Source organism: Argentina silus (assembly GCF_951799395.1).
Source record: "Argentina silus genome assembly, chromosome: 3".
NCBI lineage: Eukaryota > Metazoa > Chordata > Actinopteri > Argentiniformes > Argentinidae > Argentina > Argentina silus.
This window is the reverse complement of record NC_139657.1, coordinates 12,202,167-12,225,929: the sequence shown is the minus strand read 5'-3', so window position 1 is coordinate 12,225,929 and position 23,763 is coordinate 12,202,167. Positions and strand designations below refer to the sequence as shown.

General features: G+C 44.7%; 1 protein-coding gene across 1 annotated transcript; it reads right to left on the bottom strand.

The window, feature by feature from the left end:
- Positions 1–7: 7 nt before the first annotated feature.
- On the bottom strand, positions 8–23,763 carry iqch (IQ motif containing H; the record flags this gene model as incomplete). Its single annotated transcript, XM_083666055.1, is given in 22 exon segments — positions 8–373; positions 662–770; positions 1,277–1,338; positions 1,584–1,709; positions 3,025–3,192; positions 6,888–7,177; positions 7,518–7,671; positions 7,675–7,696; positions 12,256–12,524; positions 13,339–13,611; positions 14,786–14,967; positions 15,290–15,373; positions 16,552–16,618; positions 17,426–17,980; positions 18,902–19,098; positions 19,737–19,862; positions 20,062–20,179; positions 22,619–22,738; positions 22,920–22,995; positions 23,147–23,244; positions 23,361–23,483; positions 23,713–23,763. Coding segments are annotated over 22 exon segments (3,378 nt in total). The 3' UTR covers positions 8–265.

Below are 23,763 nucleotides of genomic sequence, written 5' to 3'. Positions count from 1 at the left end.
ACAGCAACATACTATAGCTAATGAAATGTCTGAATATAGCGTAGAATATAATGTTTAACAGGTATATTATCAAAACACTACCAGTTTTTTCAGTGATATCATGTATTTGCCTTAGAACATTTGATAAACTTTGAGATACATATTAGTCCTGACATAATCAGTTTGCATAATTGGCACTGATCAGAGTGAGACTAATCATCTAATTGACAGGGTGTTATCTGAGTTACCTACAATATGTTAAAAGTGTTGATGGAGAACCATTATGTCAATGATCCAGTTTAGTGTGGGCAACAGTTTTGTCTTCTTCCTTTGATGCCTGGGCTTTGTTCTGAACAGTCACCCCCAGCACATTTTCAATGTCCTTGATCAGGCCCTTCAGGAAACAGAAATGCCAAGTCCATAACAGTTTCAGAAGTCTGTCCGTCACTACATTTCATTGTTCATTAAACCACTTATCTGTTGTTACTTATTTTTGAGTGTTAACAACTATGTTCTGGGTGGACGTGCAATATCTGTGTATTCCTGTCATTTCTCTCTAGCCACAAGGAGCTGAAGTAGCAGGCAACATGCTAGCTTGGATATCACTACGACAGATGCATTTAAGATGCATTCTCTAATGATGTAGATGAAGACAGCGATCGTTAGCTCATTAACACCGTACCTTAAAATTGGTCTCTCCTTGCATGTTAGGGGCTGATATTTCCTGATGAATAACTGACAGGTTCCGAGCAAAGGTCAGGAGGGCTCCCTGGAGATCCTCTGAGATTGTGCTATTAACGACAACCCAAACAAACGAGTTTACTAATGATCCCCTCGCTTCCAGCTAAGAAACAATCACCCTTGTTTGGCTGGTGGCGCTGAAGGTAGTTAAATGAGTACTTTCAGCTGGAAAGATATCCCCAGTCTTCAGGGAGAGATGTGAACTGAGGCAGAGTTAAGCATGGTGGCATTGTGTAAGCTAAAGGATTTGTCTGATAAATATCTTTATCATTCCTTACAACCTGCAGAGGATTTTCATTTGTAAGACTTTTTCACAAAACCAGAGGTGACATCGTGATCCTCCGAAAGACAACTCCAGCACTCTCTTATTCAGTTAACGATTTCTATTCTCTTTTCATGAGCTCATTCATTTTGACAGAACAAGTTTACAGTAAGTAAACCCAAATGAAATACTTTCAGCACAATGACTTGCAGGTTCACTTACTGAGTCTGTCATGAAAGCATGTTTTGTGAGAGTGTGTTAGAGTGTATACTGTATTTATACTGAAATACTTACACCATCCCCAGGCTGTATCTCTCACTGCTGTCATGAAGAGCAAAGACAGTACCTTGCTTTTCCTGCAAGCAGAACCAATAATGTCCATAACCATTTTTAACAATAATTTATTCACCACATTTTTTTCCACAATATATTTGAGCATGAACATGCATCTTCTGTGAATTAGCGCTATCATTAGAATGTTACAGAGCTATTTTATTTTTTATTTTAGACATTTTTTAAATGTAGACTATGCCATTGCAAAGACACTGTAGTGTAACCTTGACGGTGAGAGCAGGGTGTCCATGTTGAGAGAAAGCTTTACCTTTACATCGAAGCCTATGCCTTGTGCCTTGCACATCTGGAAGAACACACTGTAGTGCACCATGGATAGGTTGGTGTGAAGCAGCCGGCTCCCAATAACAGCATAGCGACTGGTCACTGATGGAGGCTGTAAGGGACAAGCACCAATATTAGTGAAAAGAGAGGGAGACAGATTTTCTATTTTTTTTTATCATTTATTTATTATTATTTGGTTCTAAACAGCCACATACAGAGTTCAATTGAACTGCAAAATATTGAATTACATTTTAGGTTAAAATAATTTAATTGCCATCGAGCATTTGGTGCCAACATGGTTGGAGTAGAGATGGCTGAACTCTGTACACATGTCCTTAGGGTCAGTGTTGGGTTGGGGGGGGGGATGTGTGATTTGTGAACATGATGAGCATGGGGCACATGTGCTAAACTGTTGGGCCTTTCTTAATTAACAGAGGGGAGGAACAATTAATGTTTGGAAGACATGCCAGATGCAGTTAATTGCATGACTGCAATAGTTAGAAGCGTACTTTTGGGATAGAGTATGCAGTTCAGCATACAGCAGTGTGGCCAAGTAGTCCCTCTAATATGATACTTATCTTCACAGAGGGAACACAAATAACTGATTCAGAGAAAGTGTGTGTCCTTAGTAACACTAGAAAGGTTGATTACTTAAAGGTGGAAAGGCTCAGAGGGATACAAATGGACCTGCAGGCACTAGAAGAAAAGCAGGAGGAGGAGGAGTAAGCCCTGTGCACTTAGGAGATGGCTCATAATTCATTGTGATGGTGGTGCGCTTCCAGTTGTCAAGCGCTGTGTCCTCACACAACAATAAAAGTGTCCGGCAGGGATTTAATTGTGTTTGTAATATGCCGGCCCCTAATGATGGCCACTGCTAAAGCCATTAAGCAGTGGAGCGGCTGAAATGCTGTGTTGCTGCAGCAGGCCACAAACTAAATGAATGTTTGATAAAATAACACAAGTCGCGGATTAACAAGCGTAAACTCCAGCATGGCTCCAATAAAGGAACTCTATTGTTTCGGGTCTGGCATCAGGTTGATGAGGTGCTCAAGCATGCACACACATGCATAATGAATGCGGTATGAATTATTAATGTGTTGATTATTTAGGCTCATCTATCAAAATGATAATGAATTCAGCACCTAAACACCAATTGGGTTCAGTGCATAATTACAGTATTTAGTTGTATTTAACAAAAATAAATAACATGCTGCGTTGATCAATCTTTGTGGGTATTGAGATATAGTAATATATATATATAATCTTCTCTGAAGCCTCCTCTTGTTTTGGTCCAGACAATTAGAGCACATTTTTATCTTAATTCATCAGGTTCTGGTGAAGGCGAGGACTAACGTATTGTACTCAAAGAAGCAGTATTTCAAAATAAAGATTGATGAAAAAAATAAGTAGAAAAAATGAAAGCCTACAGTTACTTTGGCTCCTTTCTGGTGTGGGGGGGGCTTGCTCTCCTTGATTGGCAGGGGCACTTCAAAACGACTTGTGCGGCAGTCCAGTGTTCCGCCAGTCATAATGAGCAGCAGCTGTGTCATGGCGAGCTGGTTACTGTAGCCCAGGTCCAAGTCAATGGCCCACACCTGCACAAAGCACACGCTCATCAAACTCCCAGTCATAGCCTAGGTCATGGTTAATATCTAAAATTATATCAAATATCAATAATAGGCTTTTATAATACACAATAATTATTTTCACAAAGAAAAAAACAAAACATAAAACAGTTCTCACCCAGAGAGCACAGTTAACAAGGAAATAAACAGATATTAATACCTTTTAGTCTTTACAAAATGATCCATAGTGAGAGGCAGGGGGAAAGAAAAGCAGTGTTAATGACTCCTGCCGCTGTAGTGATATGGGTAGTTCAGCTTTGAAATGAGGCATGGCCAGGTTCTCTCATGAGTGTGTGTGAGGCCAGGCTGTTTGCCCAGGGCCTGGCAGTTTGGCTCAGGTCTAGAGAGAGACTAACTTCAGATCTGTATGGTAAATGGCATCATTATAAGTATATTAAGGGGTCAGGCCTGGTCATGGCCTTCTGCTTAAACAGGGCTAATTTTCCCGATAATAACCTAATAGCTATGCCCTCTCTTCAAAAAGTGGCAAATAAATCACCAGTGAAGGAGTTGTTAATAACTAAGTGGCAGTCGGCTGCCTCTCCTTGCTGCTATTTGTCAAAGTAAACGCTCCTGCCACAAATGCAAATGGCTGCTTGCCTCCTGAACCCCACACTCATCGCTAGCAGATGATTTAACTCTACTAACAACATGGACAAAAACACTCTATCACACAGCTTTAATAGGTTGACTGTGTTTTTCCTGCTCACAATAATTGTGATGTATCAAGCAGAATGCAAAGGTTACAAAACGTGTGTTTTACAAAGATAACTCTTTGTAGAACGTCGCATCACATGAAGGGGCATCTTATTCTCTACCAAATAAAATGCTCATGAAAAGTTTCCGCTCCAGTAAAATGATAGGTTCCCTGCTATTATCCAAAGGCTAGCGACGTGTTCGCTGCACTGTCTACAAATAAAAATAAAAGTGTCTTTCTGGTCCAAGGTCAACTACTTTAGTTTCAAAGTGATGATTTAGGAATTACAGGAATACAGTCTACACCCGAAACATTGTGCACAACAATAGCGTCTGTCCGTCCCTGCCTGTGACTATCCTCTTATAACCCCCACCCCCCCACAAACACACACACACACACACAAACACACAAGTATATCCACAATACACAGTATAACAGTATATCCACAATACACAAAATGCACTGAAGTAGGGTACCTACAATAAAATCTCAGTCAAGGCATCAAACTAAATTGTATGCCATGCATGCAGGACTAACCACAGAAATGATGTTCGGCACTCAATCGTTCCAGTGGTACTGTAGCTACTGTCAGTTTGATGCCTTGGGCGAGGTGATGGGCACATTCCAGAGAGCCGCTCACGCCCGTCTGTAAGAATCGAACCCCACTGCCCCATTGTCACACTTAACAAAGCCGTCCGAAATATAAGCCCGGATTGTACTTGTTTTCTATAGCCCTGCATTTTCATTAAAAACCCTGATGTAGCAGCTGAGGCTCCATCGCCCAACAACGTGAGGAGGGACGACAAGGGCAAACATATGTGACCCACCCCCCCCCCCTCCCCCCCCCTCCCCCCCCCTAAAAGTGGGCAGCTTTTAGCAACAGGTTTGAATGTAAATTGATGTTTAAATCGAGACAGATTTGCCCATGTGGCTCTCTATGAGGGGGGACTGGAGCATCCAGACTCCTGTCTCTACTCCTTTTGATACACACGCTGTTTGTCCTCAAGACGTCTGTCTGTGAATCCCATTCAAATCTCACTCACGCCTTAACGCTGCATATTTGAGTTGCAGATTCAATACATTCAATACATTCTTTCATTTTATGATTCATTTCTTGTGGGTTTGGACATTGACAATCAATGTTTTTTTCTGTGCTGTAAATTCAGTGTAACTTTGGGAATATGAAGTACCATTAGGCCCACTTGGTTGCAAGGTCTAGGGTACGTAGGAACAGGAATGTATTCCCAATGTCATCGTATAGCCTTAGGAAATTTAGCACACACCACATACTGATATTACAGGGGAGGCTGGTGGAGGTAGAAATCAGAGGACAGGCTCATTGTAATGCATGGAAGGGAATGAGGAATGGTATCAAACACGTGCATTACAATGAGCCCGTCCTCTGATTTCTACCTCCACCAGTCACCACTGGTATATTAGTATATTACTGCACAATATTACTACAGTACTATGAAATCCTGAATACAATATTTGATGTGGCGAGTCTGATGATGCCAGACTCTTGGTCATTGCATGGACCCGGTGGCCCTGGTGAGAAAATAAGATCAAACAGTGCCAACCTCTTCAGTCTGAGAAGCCTTTTCCAATCTCTAAATGCCTCTTGTCTAAAAGGATCCTATTAAAACCCTTTGTAGGAGGAGGACCCCATGTGTGCCACCCCCAGCCCTATTGTTAGAAGGCAGAAAGGGATATAAGCTAAGGCCTTACCTGTAACGTTGATGAATTACCTTTTGTTTCATTGCATGTCCCTACATTTCAATTACATCTCATGACAAAGGCTTCACAGAAATTGTCTGATAATACTCAGTCCATATAATGCTACCCTCTAGTGGCAGAGGAGCTTAGACCACCTACTTGACGAACAATACATTTCTGCCCAAATACATTTCTGAATTAGTACGAGGGAGAAAATGTGGTCTCGTAATAAGGGCGTTTTATAAAGAACAAAATACCGAAAAGAATTCCTGAAAGGACAATGGACGCTGAATGACAGGGATTCTCAGGTTTACAAAAAGGATTTGAATAATAAGACAATCTTACCAGACTACCTTACTAGTCGCTCTCAGAGTGTTTTTATAGTTTTAGTCCATCTATTTGCGTACCTCGGCAGGACTGAGAGGTAGCATACTTTCTCTACTGAACCAAAAGCTCACAGTAACGGGTGTGATAGAAACTGCTCCTTTTTTTATCTCTTATTCTCTGAGGTACCCAGTCCCTACCCGATATCGGTCCCCCTCTTTCTTTATTTCATTGGCCATGTCGTCTGCGAAACTATTTCATTTTATAGCTCCAAATCAATATGTAGTCAATATAGCCACATGCTAAGAGCAAAGGTTAAAACAATCATAAAGTGTTCTATTTCCAATGTAATAAATCAAAGGGGTCTCAACAGGAATAAACCCTGAAAAGACAAGGTGACCATTGCTAGGTGACCATTGCTAGGGTACCTTCGTTGTTATAGGTAGACAGAGATCATAACAATAGCACAAGCAACTACTCATGGGGCGGAGCACTGACAGAGCATCACCAAGAAGCAGTCAAATCACTTTAGAATGACCTATTGTCTGAAAGACAGAGAACCCTGTCTTTCTAAGGTGTTGCAAAGGTCAAAGGGCACGCCTTAAACGGGGGCGAATGAGTTTATTGACACAATAAGACCTGACAGTTTATTAGATAGCCTTGTGAAACGTTTGGCCCTGTGTCCACTGTTTGCCTTCCCTGTTTCACAGCTCCCAGGGGAGCAGTAGGGGAGGCCCCTATCTGCTCATGCGGTTCCCCCTTGCTCCGACCGCGGTAAATTGATCCCTCTGACCAGCGTGGTAAAACACCAAGCGCTCTGCACACGCCTGACCACAAACCTCTGCCCTGATGGGACCACTACTTAGGCTGCTATTCATAGTGAGACCCACTTGACTACCTACAGGACCTACAGCTATCTGTCCCTCACCTTCTGCTCCAGGGTGCTGGGGTCCAGGAAGGTGGCCAGGTCCAGAGAGACGTGGCCTACGATGTGACGCTGCAGGCAGGCCTGGCCCACGCGGTTGCAGATGGAGTGCAGGGCGTCGGGGCACACAGAGGTCTGGGGCACGGAGGAGCCTGCGGTCTCCAGCTCACTGGGGCCGTGGAGCTGGTCTCCACAGGACAGCATGATCACCTCCCCCCCCCCCGGCTCCAGCAGCAGGTCCACTGTCAGACAGGTCACACTTTCAGAGGGGGGGTAGGCTTCCACCACTCCACCTGGACACAGACACAGAGAAGAAGAAAGAGAGGGAGGAGGAGGGGGGGATACAGTACAGGCTCGTTGAGATAAAGGGAGAGAATATAATACTCGTAAAACACTGGCACAACCTGAGCTCTCTCTTCTTATTATGACCTTCTTCTGACTGACATTTTGAAACTAATTGCTGCCAATAGCAGCTGTTTAATAATTGAGGGGACAGAGAGAAGAATAGAATGGAGTCATTTGCCCATTCGGAACATTTAGGCAATTACACATATATTAGGGTTTAAATCAAATAGCAACCTTTATTTGACCTCCATGTAGTGTACATACAGAGCTGTTTAGTATGAGTCTGACCTTGTCTTAGGAAGACCTCCAGGAAGCAGACCCAGTTTGGGTAATGGGAGGTCTTGACAGGCCGGGCGTGACGGGCCAGCCACTCTGGGACCTCCTCCAGATACTTGATCAAAACTGGCTCCTGCAAAAGGGACAGGCACAAAGGGCATATCACTCACATCCACATACAATAACTATGTCTGCATGCGAGATACTAATGAACTCTACTAGCCTATCTTCAATGAGTATTATCGGTTGTAATTTGATATGTATGAGTATGTGGTGTCATTACAAGCATAATATATTCACATTCTATTGCATTTACATGTATTTCAAAAGTTCTCCACATGGCTAGGAATACCACTGCATTATTAGGATCACTTCAGGTACTGTGGCTGTTTCTCCCTCGGACCCTTGGTGGCTGCTAACTCCCTTTGTGAGACTCAGATGGACAAGGAGAGAGGGGCTATCTGTGAGTGACAGCCTATTATCAGAGGGCCTAGGCAGTCTAATGGCTTTAACTCACCACCATGGACACAGCACCTGCCCTCAATAACAAGTCCCTCCACTGGCCGGCTGATGAATACCTAAGCTAACCCCATCTATCAGGGGATCAATCAGGGCCTGACTCTGATCGATAGAGCTCTTGTTTCTGTAAGTAGAAAATGCCATAATGGCTTTGCCACTTAATTATGTTGTTAATTGCCAAGTTTCACTTCCAGCGGGTGTCCCCTAAAAACAGTTTGGCAATTAATGTACATTCTCCCACCTGTCCCAGGCAGCTAATGTAGTTGTTCACACACACACACACACACACACACACACACACACACACACACACACACACACACACACACACACACACACGCACACACACGCACACACGCACACACACATGCTCGCGCACACACACACTAATGGTGTTGCTAACTGCTTTTCCATCATACTGGTACAGTATGCAATTAACTGACTAGCTTAAAAGAAACTCGCAATGAAATAAAATGTTAATAAGTACATTTTATGCTCATGTAAACACAATTATAAAAAGTATTTGAATGAGCAAGAGCATTCAAATCATGCCGTGTCCTTTTAATTGCATTATAGCCCCCAGTGCAATAAAATGTATTGTGTTCACCTTCTGTAAAAGCTATGAGGTTTAACAACATCTCAGACATTTACTAAATAAAAGGTAAATTAAGCAAAATAAAAAGTAAATTATTGCTGAAAATATTAGATCTAGCGTTGTTGCGTTTTTTTCTGCATTTGTTTCTGCAAGTGTTCTTTTCATCAACTCCAGCCAAAACCGGTGCTTCATTTCGAGTACATTCTGTTTGGCTTCACTGGACATGAGAGTGGAGATAGAAGATTAGACTGTTGATATTCCAGTCATGTAACAGTCATCATCATATTCAAGTACTGTAAGAGCTGGGGTCAAACACTGCACAGTGATTTCGCCCCTCCACAAGCCATAAAGCACACAATGGTGCGGCAAAAAGTGTAAGGGAACGCTTGTCGTTTTTTCAACGGAAGAGCAACCTCACCCTGAGACTTTGCCTATGCAGCTCACAGGGACAGCGGGAGAGGGAAAAAAAGGGAAAGAGGGGAATTTCGTCATATTTTATTTGGACTTAAACTGCGAGCTGCACTCTGTGAGAGGATCCGAGCCTTGCTTGGTGTCCACATAAAGCTGAACAATCTGGCCATAAATAAAAAAAATATTGCCCTGGCCTCTTTGATTGCCGTTTGATCTCTCCATTAGGTACGGCAGCGGCTGAGGAACATTTCATCGCCCTGACAGTAACACTAGGCACCGAGCATGACTTCAGCCTCTGTGTCCCTCGTACACAAAGTGGAGGATTGACTCATTTCATTCATAAGTGATAAAACAGCAGTGGCACAGAATCTAGAGCTGCTTCTAAGGAATAAGCACTTATCATAAGTGGACCGAAAGGAGATGGTGAATGGTTGCTATTAGAGAACATTCTGAGAGCAATCAAGCAATCAAACAATTTAAAAAATAAAAAGAAAGATATCATGAAACATGGACATCCACATCAGATATATATATATATATATATAATATATATATATAGAATGAATACATGGCAGAGTAGAATAGGCACAACAGTATGTTGGTCCGACTTGTATTTTTATTGTCATGGTGATGATATTCATGACCCATTCTCCTTTGAATAATCCAAATCTGTTGTCATTCAAGATCTGTTTACACACAAGACAACCCAAAAGAAAATACCCACTCCATCTGTTGTTGATGCTATTAAATGTTTTTTTGTTTTTTTTCATGTACCTAATGATCCATATTCAGGCTGTGTGTTTATGTATGTGTATGTGTGTGTGTGTGTGTGTGTGTGTGTGTGTGTGTGTGTGTGTGTGTGTGTGTGTGTGTGTGTGTGTGTGTATATATGTGTGTGTGTGTGTGTGTGTGACTCCATTCAGCCGTTGAATGGATGCAGATCTACACATGTTTAACCTCTTTTTCCGTAAATGGTGTGGGAGACCAAGGGGGTAACTAGAGGCTGGAACACTGTGCTGCAGGGCATGGGCCCCTCAGACCCACAATGTCTCCTCCAGCAGCAGCTCCTTTCTCTGAGAGGCCCAGCTCTCCTCCCCCCTCCAGCCCTTTCCAACCACGGTCTGCCTGGAGGTGACTGAGGCTGGGTATTATTCCACAGGACCACATGGGGTTCCTGTATTCTTCTCTGTGAGTTTAGCCAGGCCTCTCTTCACAGCGCAGCGCGCCCCCTCAGAACAGGCAATAATTAAACAATATGCACACAGTCTGCTGAAACACAGGGGCGACACTCTCCCTCCTCAGTCTGATATCACACAGACCATCGGTGAGGTTTCGTCGACTGGGAAAGGCATAAAAACTGCCCGAAGTATGGCTGAATATTTGAACAGGAAATCTGGTTAAATAATTATTTCAAGAGCTGCGTTTTGGCAAATTGTGATGAAAATGCTGGCTAAAACATTTCTTTGAGTAGGCTAATATCAATTTAATTTAAATTAACACAGCAAATATGCCTTTAGACATCTACAAAAATGACTTAAAATGGATGCAATGATTCATAGATATACTGTATGTGTTTCACAAATGTACCTATATATTCCATTCACTGACATGTTATTACAACTACAATTACTGCATTTCCCAATAATACCACAGTAATGACTGCTATTTCTCAATATATGCTACTATGTTTAAGTATCTGTGGTTGCAGCCATGGAGATATGATAGTGAGGAGATACAATACACTGATTAAAAATTCATGTGTCTCAGTTAAACAGATATCTAACCAACTTGGAAATGTACAAGCCAAATGTTCATACTTTACAGCCATGGGAGAGAGCAAGCAGCTAGCTAGCTAGCTCACCCGCCCAAAGATACACAAAGCAAACCTAAAGGAAACCGACCGGACAATGAACGAGGGGGAAAATAGACGACACAGCGAAATAACCTCTGCACTCCCCGTCCTGTGAGTGGGCCTTGCCATTGATTAAAAGGTGCAGAATAAAGCCCAGGCAAAGTGCTGTCTCCATATGGCCCTGGAGCCCTGAGGGTGTGGGCCTGTGATGGGGCCTGGGCGCTCTTCCCCTCTCCCTGGGACCCCAGCTGGTGAAACAAACCCCATTTACTCTCCTGCGCCACACCACCATAATGGACCTTGGCTGTGGCTCAGCCGTTCTCTCCCGTAATTAACAGCACCAATGCCACAACCATTACCCCGATCCACACACTCTCACACTATGAATTAAGGACAGAGCTAATAGCAGGGAGGTAGAGCTAGGACTCCAGACCTTGAGATGGGAGGCTCTTTGGAAAGAAATAAAAGGTAAAAGCAGTGCATTTGCCTCAAAGCCTATAATGATTACCCTGTAATTGGTTTACACAAAGCTTCCTGTTAAATGGCAAAACACAGTAATTAACGCATGACAGAAAATCAAAGGCTACTTTGTAAGCATATGAGAAATAAGCACCAGAGGCCCAGAAGCTGTGTGTACTGATTACAAGCGTACTAAATGAATGCATTGGTAACTGTTAAGCACATATTTGTTTGGTTTTGGATAGGTTGCAGAGCAAATTACAGTAAAGTGATAAATGTCAATATTGTACTAACAGCTAAGCTATTTAGGTCCCTAATTACAAATGGCTTAACCTTTTTAAAAGTAATTCCATGAACTAACAATGGGTTAATCGCAGAAAGAGATCACAGCACAACTTTAACCATGAATGGATTTATCCCTTCAGTCCACGATCCACAAAAGATGGCCGTGAATCCTTGTGATAGAATCAGTTAAATTTCCCTGTGCAATCTACTTTTTCCTGTAAAACCAAACCATGTGACCAACCTCAACCTCTGAGGTAAAACTGAAACTGTCACTGCCATGGTGAGTGAAGGGATTAATTCCTCTTGACCAAATAAACTAGCGGTTGTGCTTTTAATAATGGATAAAGGTTGTGGGGATTTCTAGACATTCTGCCATTGATTCAATGATGTGTGGCTGAAGGTAGGATCCTGGAAATACTGTACCCTAGGGCCCACATCTGTGAACATTTGTTAGGGGATTCTCCATGATGAAACCAGGGTCTCACTCTGACCCGACAGTGACCTACAACGCGGGACAAGATCTACTGTAGCCATATCATAAGTACTCTGGGGCTTCTGCAACCAAGGGCTTTTGAGCAGTTTAAACATCTTTAATGGAATTACAAGTGACTTTAGATTTAGGCTCCTACTCCAGAACTCTGGGTTTCAATTCATGGTGGGTAAGGTGATAAGAGTGGGTGATCGGTGGTAGAAGGTCCAGTCTCCTTACCTGTGCCCAGGCCTTCCTCCAGTGCTCGGGGCCGTGGCGGCTGTACTCCAGCTGGGCCCAGGGATAGCAGCTCAGATGGGCCACGTCGCAATACGCCGTGCCCCGGCCACCCATCTCGGCGTCCATCTTGAAGAGCCAGCGTCGCACCTCCATGTTGTCAGTCATCAGCTGGGCCAGAGTCTCATGCAGCTGGGGACGAAGAACAAACATGTGCTGAGGGTAAACAACATTAACCAGTGAAAAGTACGGGCATGAACTATACTCCACTGTACTGTACAGGAGTGACAGAGAAGGACAGGTAGTAATAGTGAGAGAAGGACAGGTAGTAGAGAGAGAGAAGGACAGGTAGTAGAGAGAGAGAAGGACAGGTAGTAGAGAGAGAGAAGGACAGGTAGTAGAGAGAGAAGGACAGGTAGTAGAGAGAGAGAAGGACAGGTAGTAGAGAGAGAAGGACAGGTAGTGAGAGAAGGACAGGTAGTAGAGAGAGAAGGACAGGTAGTAGTAGAGAGAGAAGGACAGGTAGTAGAGAGAGAGAAGGACAGGTAGTGAGAGAAGGACAGGTAGTAGAGAGAGAAGGACAGGTAGTAGTGAGAGAAGGACAGGTAGTAGAGAGAGAGAAGGACAGGTAGTAGAGAGAGAAGGACAGGTAGTAGAGAGAGAAGGACAGGTAGTAGAGAGAGAGAAGGACAGGTAGTAGAGAGAGAAGGACAGGTAGTAGAGAGAGAGAAGGACAGGTAGTAGTGAGAGAAGGACAGGTAGTAGAGAGAGAGAAGGACAGGTAGTGAGAGAAGGACAGGTAGTAGAGAGAGAGAAGGACAGGTAGTAGAGAGAGAGAAGGACAGGTAGTAGTGAGAGAAGGACAGGTAGTAGAGAGAGAAGGACAGGTAGTAGAGAGAGAAGGACAGGTAGTAGAGAGAGAGAAGGACAGGTAGTAGAGAGAGAAGGACAGGTAGTAGAGAGAGAAAGACAGGTAGTAGTGAAAGGGTTGGAGGGGCTCCCTGACCTGCTGTAGGGTGTAGATGTCCCAGTGGCCAGGGGACACGTTGACCCCTGCGCCGGTGAAGATCCTCCTCCCTCCAGACTTGGTGCTGTAGAGCTGGGCTATGGCGGGCTCTGGCCCCAGGATGGCCACGCCCAGCTCATCAGCCAGCGCCAGGTCATCCACGTGGGCCACGCCGCCCACCATGTAGGCCTGCTTGCCCTGGATCAGGTTGCGGATGCGTCGCAGGGTGCGTGGGCTGTACTTGAGCAGCGTGGACAGACACATATTATGGGTCTGAAAACGAAGAGGGACACACACACACACACACACACACACACACACACACGCACGGCTGTAAGAACAGGACTTACGGTTCTCTTTTCTCCAGGACCTGTCCCTCTGCCCTGATTTATCACTGTGTACACACCACAACAGATGTATTATTGGAATAGCCACCAGGGTTGTGACCTCTCCTGTATTCCAGCAGGTTAAATTGATAAAAGCTGCCGGTGGGAAGCCTCGCCTATCCTTCACATCTTTAATGTGTGGGAGCAATGGGCTCCTTGGGAATACAACTAATTACTTCACATCTGTATTTATTTGATCCACACGGAATTATCCCTTCTGTCACTAGCAGAGTGCGCTGCCAGCCATGGCTAACATGATTCACCTCAGCAACACGTCTCGTCTGGTATAGTTTAACAACAAAGCAGTGGGGTTAAATCAATAAGGAAAAATGGAGAAGACTATGCCTTGTCTGCACATCTGATCTGGTGAGGAAACACTGTACATAAAACACCAGGTAGTAGATAAGAGGTGGTCTCTCTCTAGCTTGTTAAATCAGTGAGGGCTAATCTCATGGTATTGAAGTAGCATTTGTGAATAAAAGTGGTAAAATCGAGTACATTCTTCACCACACAAGTGAATATAGAACACAAAGCAGCAATAGCCGCCCATTTGAGCCACAAACAGGATTTGGTAGAGGATTAAACTACACTGTACATCTATGATTAGCAGTATCAATTAACTAAAGCAACCTTTAAACTAGAATAGCAATAGCAATTCATAATTCCCATTAAAAATGTACTTTAATTATTCATGGGACAGGCAGCACCAGGAAACCATGAAATACGCTTTAATTAATTATTACTTTAATGATTATCAATTCAGTACAACTTGTTTACATAACCATTTGTTAAATGTTTCATTATAAAACTTGTTAGAAGGTAATAAAAATGCTAACACAGATTAATAAAATTTGACTGTTTCACAGAGTAGCCCCACAGTAAAAAGGCCATCTCCTCTGGCACCCCCTTGAGGAGCATATACATACTACAGCTTACTGAACACAACAAAAGAAATGAGCAAAATGAATGAGTGAATAAAATACTTTTCATACAATTTTACATCTACTCCTTACAACAACATCTCGGTGTAAAATTGTTGGGTGAAAAAAGGTTCTCCTTACCGGGAAGTACTCCAGAGCATCAGGCATGAGGATGGTGAAGCGTTTGACACAGGAGGCCTGAGTGGTCTCTGCTGCGTCCCGCGGCTCTGCGGCCCCCTGCAGCCCCAACAGTCTGGAGTAATACTGGAACAGATCATCCCCCAGACGCACTGGAGACACGTAGATCACCTCCACGTTCTCATCTGCACACACACACACACACACACACACACAAACACACAAACACACACACACACATATACACACACATATACACACACACACACACACACACACACACACACACACACACACACACACACACACACACACACACACACACACACACACACCGTAGCGGAGACATGTTTATCGGGGAGCTGCTCGTCAGTTGTAGATTTAGAGTGGCTGCTGCATCATGGGTGGAGTGGAGAGGCGTGCAGAAAGACATGAGTGAGTGACCGTGGACAGGGTGAGTCTGTAGTGGGGAGCGTGCGATGGGGAAGCATGAGAAGATGGATCTACCTCTCACGTCACACAGTCGGCCCATCTGGGTGTTCTGCAGGATGTCAAAGCCCTTCAGGCTATGGCGCTGGGGCTGGGAGTAGCCTGCCACACAGAGAGCAGGGTTACAACCTACCACAGAAACCTGAGCCTACACAAGCCTTGCCTACAGGATTAGAGAGTGTGCCAGCATTGAGCCTTTAGATACAGCGTTTGGTAGCGGTTTGGTCGTCTCCCAACGACAGACGCCATTTACGACGGTATAGCCCTTTCGGATACCAAATTGAGAGGTAGTTTCAGGGGCTGTCTAGTCATGTTGTCATATAATCATCCCTGTGGATCAGGGGAGGCTGGTGGAGGCAGAAATTGGAGGATGGGTTCATTGTTCTGCCTCTACCAGCCCTCCCCTGCTGGGGATATTTCAGATGGGCATAGCGCACCTGCATCACAATGACTATAGGTAGCAGTGCTTTCCCATGAGCACTGCTGAGCACTGTCTGACTCTGACCACACAAAGATAGATAACTTCAGTCTGAGTCTGGAGTTCTGCCTGCGAGAGAATCCTCAGATGGATAAAGGTAATTAAATGATTGAATTCATGCTAATTAACAACAAAGGAGTTCAACTTCCTAATTATCGTTGCTCACACAGCACTATCCTCAGCCACCCTAGGTGCAAATCAAGCATTCCATCTGCTGGTAATTAGGCCTAATAATTTTAGACAGTCGCTTAATGATTTAGAATGCACAACCGATTACAGTCAGAATGTGAGCTTTACTCATTGAGACTGACGTACTGAGGTAATGTAGCCTTACCCACTACGCTTACTGTAAAAAAACAACAACAAAAAACAAAAAAAAAAACAGGGAGGGATATTTATAATAGTATTCGTAGTCAATTGCTTATGAATGGAGAGGGAGTATAACAAATCCCTATTGCCCCTTTTGAAATTAATGGCTTTTCATTTGCTTAATCTTCCAAATTAAATGGCGATTGAGGCAAAACCATTCTGTTCCCTGCAATTTGGACTCTCATCATCCTCTGATCGTTTTCCTGCAGACACCGGTTTGGATGTGCCAGACAGAGCAGCAGTATGTGTGTGTGTGTGTATGTGTGTGTGTGAGTGAGTGAGTGAGTGAGTGAGAGTGTGTGTGTGTGTGTGTGTGTGTGTGTGTGTGTGTGTGTGTGTGTGTGTGTGTGTGTGTGTGTGTGTGTGTGGCCTGGAGTAGGAGTTGAGTGGTGCTGGATGTGTGGGCAGCAGGGCGGGAGGAGAGCTAGGCGACCTAATGAGGGGATGTGGATAATGGTCCTCCTGGAAGACTGGATGTGCTTCCAGTTGGTTGCCAGATGCTGGAGAGACGGAGAGGAACAGTGATCAGTGAAGGGACAGCCTGCACACACACACACACACACACACACACACACACACACACACACACACACACACACACACACACACACACACACACACACACACACACACAAACACATCACTGCACAGCTAAAAGACATCATCAGGCTTGTCGTTCTCTGGGCCTAACGGAATCAAACCAAGCATAAAATATTACCTTAATTAAATTAAGCGCTTACTAGAAACATCTTCTCCCAATTAATTCAATCAGTAAGGTACATGATGCTACTGCCAGGGGAAGATTAGAGGGCTTAATTAACAGAGTGTGAATGTTTTAAGGGTGAGAACATACATTAGAGCATGTATACACACACACAGACACACACACACACACACTGAATGATGGTTAAAGTAAATTAACTTGTGGGCACTAATTAAAAGACTGCCTATCTTCATAAAGATGTTACATAACCAAGATGACAGCACAGACAAGACATCTGCACTGACAAATGGAAATTATGCAGAGCGCATCTGGGAAGATTGTGCTGTCATACTGCCCCCTTAAGTACTATTTAAAAAACCGACATTTAATTTGTCTGATTCCATTTAATTCAGATGTCAAAAATAGAGGGTACATCCACCTTTATAACGGAGGGCTGGACTATCTGTGCTCAGTGAGGTGTGTGTGTGTGTGTGTGTGTGTGTGTGTGTGTGTGTGTGTGTGTGTGTGTGTGTGTGTGTGTCAGATCTGTAATAGCCCCTGCGCTCGCCTGGGTGTGACAGACAGGAGAGTCGCCAGCCCTCACCTGGGCCCTGCTGCGGAAGTTCTCCAGGTGTCGGAGGTGCGACGCCTGCAGGGCCTTCCTGACGCGGCCCAGCTGAGCGTGCATCAGCCAGGAGATGGCGATGGTCCCTGCCGCCCACTTGCGCTGGCGGTGGCGCAGGTAGGCCGTCCGGGTGGAGTGGCGCCTCCAGCAGGTCTGGATGCGAACGGCGGCCGCTTCTGTGCCCCCCTCCCCCTTGTAGCGCTGACCTGGGCAGTACACCAGGTCCCACACCTCCTCCCTGTTCTCCAGCACAGAGAGCAGGCGCTCCACCGAGTCCCCGCCGCTACCCCCGGCCCAGTCCAGCTCCCCACTCTGGCCCAGCTCCACCAGCCGCTCCCCGTTCACCCGCGCCACGGGCACCGCAAACTCCCTGAGCAGCCTCTCCAGAGCCCACAGCGCCTCCACCAGGGTGCCCCAGCACAGACAGTAGTGCTGCTTGAAGCGGCAGAAGTCTCCAGCCATCGGGTCGATCCGGGCCTCCATGATGGTGAAGGAGTATTTGCTGATGGCTAGAGGAACGAGCGCTGGGAGACCCTGGCAACACACAGGGGAGGGGGGGGGGGGGGGGGAGACTAATGGTCAAATGTGAAAGAAGGATGATTATGAGGCTCAGTCCACGGTTACGCTTGTTTGTACATTATCAGACACTAAAACGAGGGCTAACAAATCACATTTAGTAGCATGTCACATAGTGTTTCTCTCCCTCCCCTATTCACCATACCCCTGTCAATGTTATTGTCATTATTTCACTGTGTTAATAGGGTTTTACTCCATTTTATATGTGGTCCTCTGTGGCTCAGTTGGTAGAGCATGGCGCTAACAGCGCTTAGGTTGGGGGTTTGACTCCTGCTGGGACCGTATATACTAAAAAATATATGCACTCACTGCAATGTAAGTCGCTTTGGATAAAGGCGTCAGCTAAATGGCATATATATGTATTATGTTGTCATGATATCTGCATTTCTGCTGATATTATTCTGGTGAATACGTGTGTAAAGTGTGTTGAGACGCCTGTGTGAAATGCACCTTAAAGTTGGATTTGATTTGTCGATTTGAAGTCTTAGCAAGTCTTAGTTTCATACAAGTCTTAGTTTCATACAAGTCTTAGTTTCATACAAGTCTTAGCTTCATACAAGTCTTAGCTAACAGAACTAGGGAATTGATTTTCGACTCTTTACAAGGCTAAAACGTCCTGTGATGTGGGCCGCGGTGAAATTGAATTGTGCATAGATAAAGAAACTATTTCCCATTATTCAGTCAATGATAAATGAGAATTGAACATGGTCAACTCTATTCACTATTCTTCTCAAAACATTGACAATAAAGGGAGCCTCTGAGCCAAGGGTAAATTCCACTGTGAGAAAAAAAAACGTTGCATTAACCGGTCGATAAAAGTAGAGAAGGTGAAATTCAACCGACATGATTGCTTGGTTGAGACTTGCTCAAGGTGGGTACCTGAGGGTTGACAGGGGTGAGCCTGGAAGCGCTGTGCGTCATGAGCCTGTGGTCAGAGCTCTTGGAAGCGGCGGAGGGGGGGGGGGTGTGGGTGGTCCAGGTGGGTGGGCGCTCGTGTGCAGCTCTGTGGTGGAAGGGGCTGGGCTCCTTGCCCCAGGTCACATCCTTCAGACACCTTGACGTTCTCTCTGTCAGAGCTGTGGGCACACACACACACACACACACACACACACACACACACACACACATGTGGCAGCACGCTCAAATCAATCATCTCAATCTGGCTCTGCCGTCACTGTCAAAACCTGACTGGCAGCTGTCTCTACAGACACACAGGCAGCAGCTTTAAATACAGATGACTCCCAACGGGGGATTCAGACAGGAAAAAAAAAGAGGCTAAAATCAAGACAATCGATGCACAATTTCAGCTTGGCTCGACTTCCAAATTTGGAGGAGAGGGACATGGCCTGTGTGTTGTAGCAATCAGCTCTTGAACGCTTGATTGCCACAGAGGCAAAGGTATTGTCACCGGCTTCCCATGCCAAGCTTGCTAAAATCGGGACATTTTCCAAGGAGAGATCAAGCTCTTTCTTTGTGCCTATCCAAGCATTTGCAGGATCAAAGTGATTCAGTCATTGAGACGTGTTCATGTGTGAGCCTCTTGAGTCTTTTGAGAATAGTCACTGTGATGACTGTGTTAAGTGAATGTAATCAGACAACAATGACAACGCATTGATCATGAAACAATTCTCATACAAACACTGTAACCTACAGTATGTGTCTGAGATCAGGTGCTAGCCATTGGCTCCTGTTGAGGCCAGAGAGCAGGACTGACCCATCTTGGAGGGGCTGCTCCCTTCCCTGCGGTGCAGAGGAGCTGCCTTTGGCTGGACAGGAGTGCGAAACAAACAGAGATCCACCGCTGATGCGGGCAAGCCTTTCTCCAGCAGACTTGCAATGCCTTAAAAAAACAAAAAACACCAAAAATCCAAATCAATATCACATACCATACCATGCACAATGTATGTCATTGAGTGACTTTGAGTCAGTAATTCAGTCACTCAGTACAAATAATTAATAATTAATTAAAAAAATGTTGGGGACTATCTACGATGAGTGAGTAGTGATTGATAGTGTGGTAGTTTCTCTAGTCTGTTCACCTGCTCTCATGTCCTCCTCAGAGAGCGGAGGTGCCAGGTAAAGGTTATTGCGTGCGCCTCCTGGCACGATGGCTAGACTGCCCACGGTAGGGCCGGTGACTACCTTCTGAGTTGGCACCTAAAGAGACCCGAACACAGGAGCAACATCACTGCACATAATAAAGGCTAGGTAGACGTACAGGCATATGCACAGGCAAGGACTTGGTATTGGAACGTAAGGGTCAGAGGCTCTGAAATGCCCAGGGTTAGGGTTAGGGTTAGGGTTAGGGTTAGGGTTAACCCGTAACCCAAACAGGTCATTGTGAGAAATAATGAGCGCGTATGTCCTTCCAAACAGCGTTCCATAGCAGCCTCCAGGCCCATCACCGTGACACACCATCAGACAGAGCATAAACATGACAGGGTTGGTAGCGTATTCAACTAGAATGCTATTAGCTCCGGGTCACTGACGATATTTTCCTCCAAACAAAAACTTTGTGAAAAGCTATAGTCGGAGACGACCATCCATTAATCAGACCAGTGGCAGCTTGTAGATGTCAGGAAATATGACTTTTTGGCAGAGTGAGAGGGAGGGGAGGGTGTGTGTGATTACAACCAACAGACTTTCCGCATTCATTAAGGAAAGAGAGAGCTAAAACACAGCAAGCTAATGACATTGCAAACTGGCCAATAAGCCACTTCCCTGCAGCAATCCATCACAAGTTGGCAATGCTTTGAGTTCAATTAATTCATTTCTCTATTCTCCTAAACTTAGACAAGTGTTATCATCGACAAAACTATAATTGAACTGTTCCTCGTGCTGTGGGATAACAATGGCAATTACAGTACCAAAACGCAAGTCGTAACAATCAATCTCAAGTCATTGGTTATTGACGTTGTTCTGATAATCTGTCTAATGAAACCCAGACCTACAGCGACTACAGTACACCGCATGGCTCTCTCTATCTCATGCTGATTTATTACATACTGCAAGTCTGTGAGTGCACTCTCTTTAACTGCACACGGGTTTGAACACATGCGAAGCAGAGGCAATCTGCCTGTGCTGTTTTTTGCCTCGCTATTCCTCCAGACTCTTCACCTGATGTGAGCCTGCTTGTTTCTCCTCAGACCACTGAGCTCTCTGACAGACCACAGGCAGCAGCCAGGTGCTGAGGGAGCCTCTCCTGAAAGGCACACATCTGTTACAGACGTGTCGGGGAGAAAAGGGGGCATCTTCGTGAGAAAAAAGAAAAAAGACTGCAAAAATGCAAAAGCTGCTTCCCCGGCCAGGTAGAGGAGTGGAGGAGAGGAGCTGGCGGAAACAGCAAGGAGGAGGCAGCGGGCATGGAGCCAGTAGTTACCAGTTGGGTAGGCTACGGCTGTCTTATTGGCATGCGGGAGCAGGTACCCGCTCCTGTCCAGAGACAGCTGTAAACCAGCAGCCCATAGCACAGCAATCAGGCGCCGGCTTCCTAGGAAGAATGCTGATGTGCTGCAATCTGCTGCTCTCCGCTTCTTGCAGCCAGCTCTTACATCCTTCTCTGTGTCAGAGTGACAGCCTCGGCACCTCTTCCTCATGACAAGCAGACTAGGAGATGGGAGTCGGGGAGGAGAGATTGGAGAGGAGAGCCACGCCAAAAAAAAAGCTGTCGGAAACTAATGGCGACCTTTGCAAAGATGAATTTGTTTACCAAGAAATGTGTTGGCTGTCATCTCTGAGTCGAATGACCTTAACGTCAGTGTCTCTCCTCTGAGCGTACCGACTTGAGTCATCTGTTAATATAAACCTGTCCCATCACTCGTCATTCCAGCATGTGACATCTGCCTTGGGTTTTAAGGCAATGAAAGGGGCAGGAAACCTAGTCTATCATCTAATAAAAACATTCAATTCGTCTCAATTAGCTGTGATAATTCCGGTAATAATTCAGAATCAAATCTTCCCCCGAAGGCTATGCTTTATATGCTGCTATTGATGTGCTACATCAATATAGGCTCAGGGGGCAGAGAATCAATATATCACAATGTAAAAAATCATAGAGGCAGTAAGTAAGCAGAATAGTAATGTTACAATAATAACATGGTCAGAAGCTGCCAAATCCGATAACACCTCAAGTATGGCACCAACCTCACATTTAATTGAATGAAGCGAAGGGGGATCACTCACTGCGGATTTGCTCACTGCATACTGTAATTGCTGATAGCGGCATGGCAACAGGGTAGGAATTTAACGGGGGCTCTGGGAAAATGCCCTGGAAAGTTTATGAAATGCCCCACGAAATCATAACGATGAGGGCAAAGAAATGCCCTCAAATAATGAATGGATGATCAGGTGTGTGTTCTGTGAGAAACACCAAGACTACATATTAGGCCTCCATAGCTCCATCTTTAAACCATATAACAAGAGTTTTTCATTTTTGAGTGACACTGCCCTGGAAAATGTCCTAATAATATATAATAATCATTTCCTACCCTGCATGGCAATGTGTGGCCAATTATCACTTTCACTTGTTCACCTGTTCATGTGGTGAATGGAGGGTAAAACCTACAGTAAGAGAATACATTCAAACAGGCTACTCACTGAAGTGCCACTTCTCTTGCGCAGATCAGGGAGCTGAATCCCATAGTTGTGGTGCATAAGAGTTCTGTTCTTTGGGTGAACAGGATTACACAGCAAACGCATGGTCAACGCTGCCTTGTGCTTAAGACAGAGAGAGACAAATCACTTTGAAAAAAAAAGAAAGAACTGAATTGAATTTGTTCTAATTCAAATGTGCTACCGAAAGCACTTCCTAAATGTTTCACAGAAAACAGAATTCAGCCTTATAACTGATGATAGTTGATGTATGTGAGCAGGAAGATGTGTGAGCAGATGTCTTTACCTTCTCCCCAGGGGAGACCCCTACACTCTGCCCCCTTTGAGGGCGCATGTCTGGGATACTCTCCAGCGGGGGTCTCCTGCGTAAAATGCTACTTGTTAGACTTGTTCGCCACAGTCACTGTTATCCCAAACACAATAGTTATAGTTATCCGAATAGTTATAGTTATAGTTTATCAGTGATTTAAGAAATTGTTTAGTAGTCCTCCTTAGCAACTGCTTAGTGCTTACCATTTAGGAATCTGCACAGTCTTCTTTTCTAGGTCATCAATACTGGGAAGAGTCAATACCTGCTTATTTACTGTTCTCAAATACTCTTCTGCCCGCTTCTGTAGAAAAATATTCATGGGGAAAGCATACAATGTAACTAATGCAGTCACAGTGTCGTGAGTGAAATGACATGATGAGATTTTGAGGTGTGTGCATTCGGGGGAGGTGTCCTAACCCTGATCCCACTTTCTGTCCTGCGAATTGCAGTGTCCAACGCCTGGATATCTAGAGATTCTCCCTTCTCATGGAATGTGAATCGGCCAAGACTACGTTTCAGCTGTCTCAAATCATCTTGCACCTGCAAGACAAGAGCAAAACATTCACAAAACATGTTAGTGCCTAATCCCTGAAACCATGAAACCCTCAACAGAGGAAAAACATTGAAAAAACAATTACTACCTAGGCCTAGAAAAACCCATCATAAATCAATATAGACTAGATAACAGCTACACAACTTTGTTTACAGTAGGTAAGGTTTCTTAGCAATGCTAGCAACCAACAACAGAAAATGTTTATGGTTAAGCTACCTGGACTAAAACATTTCCCAGCTCATCTGTGGTTTTAAGGATGTCAGCCAT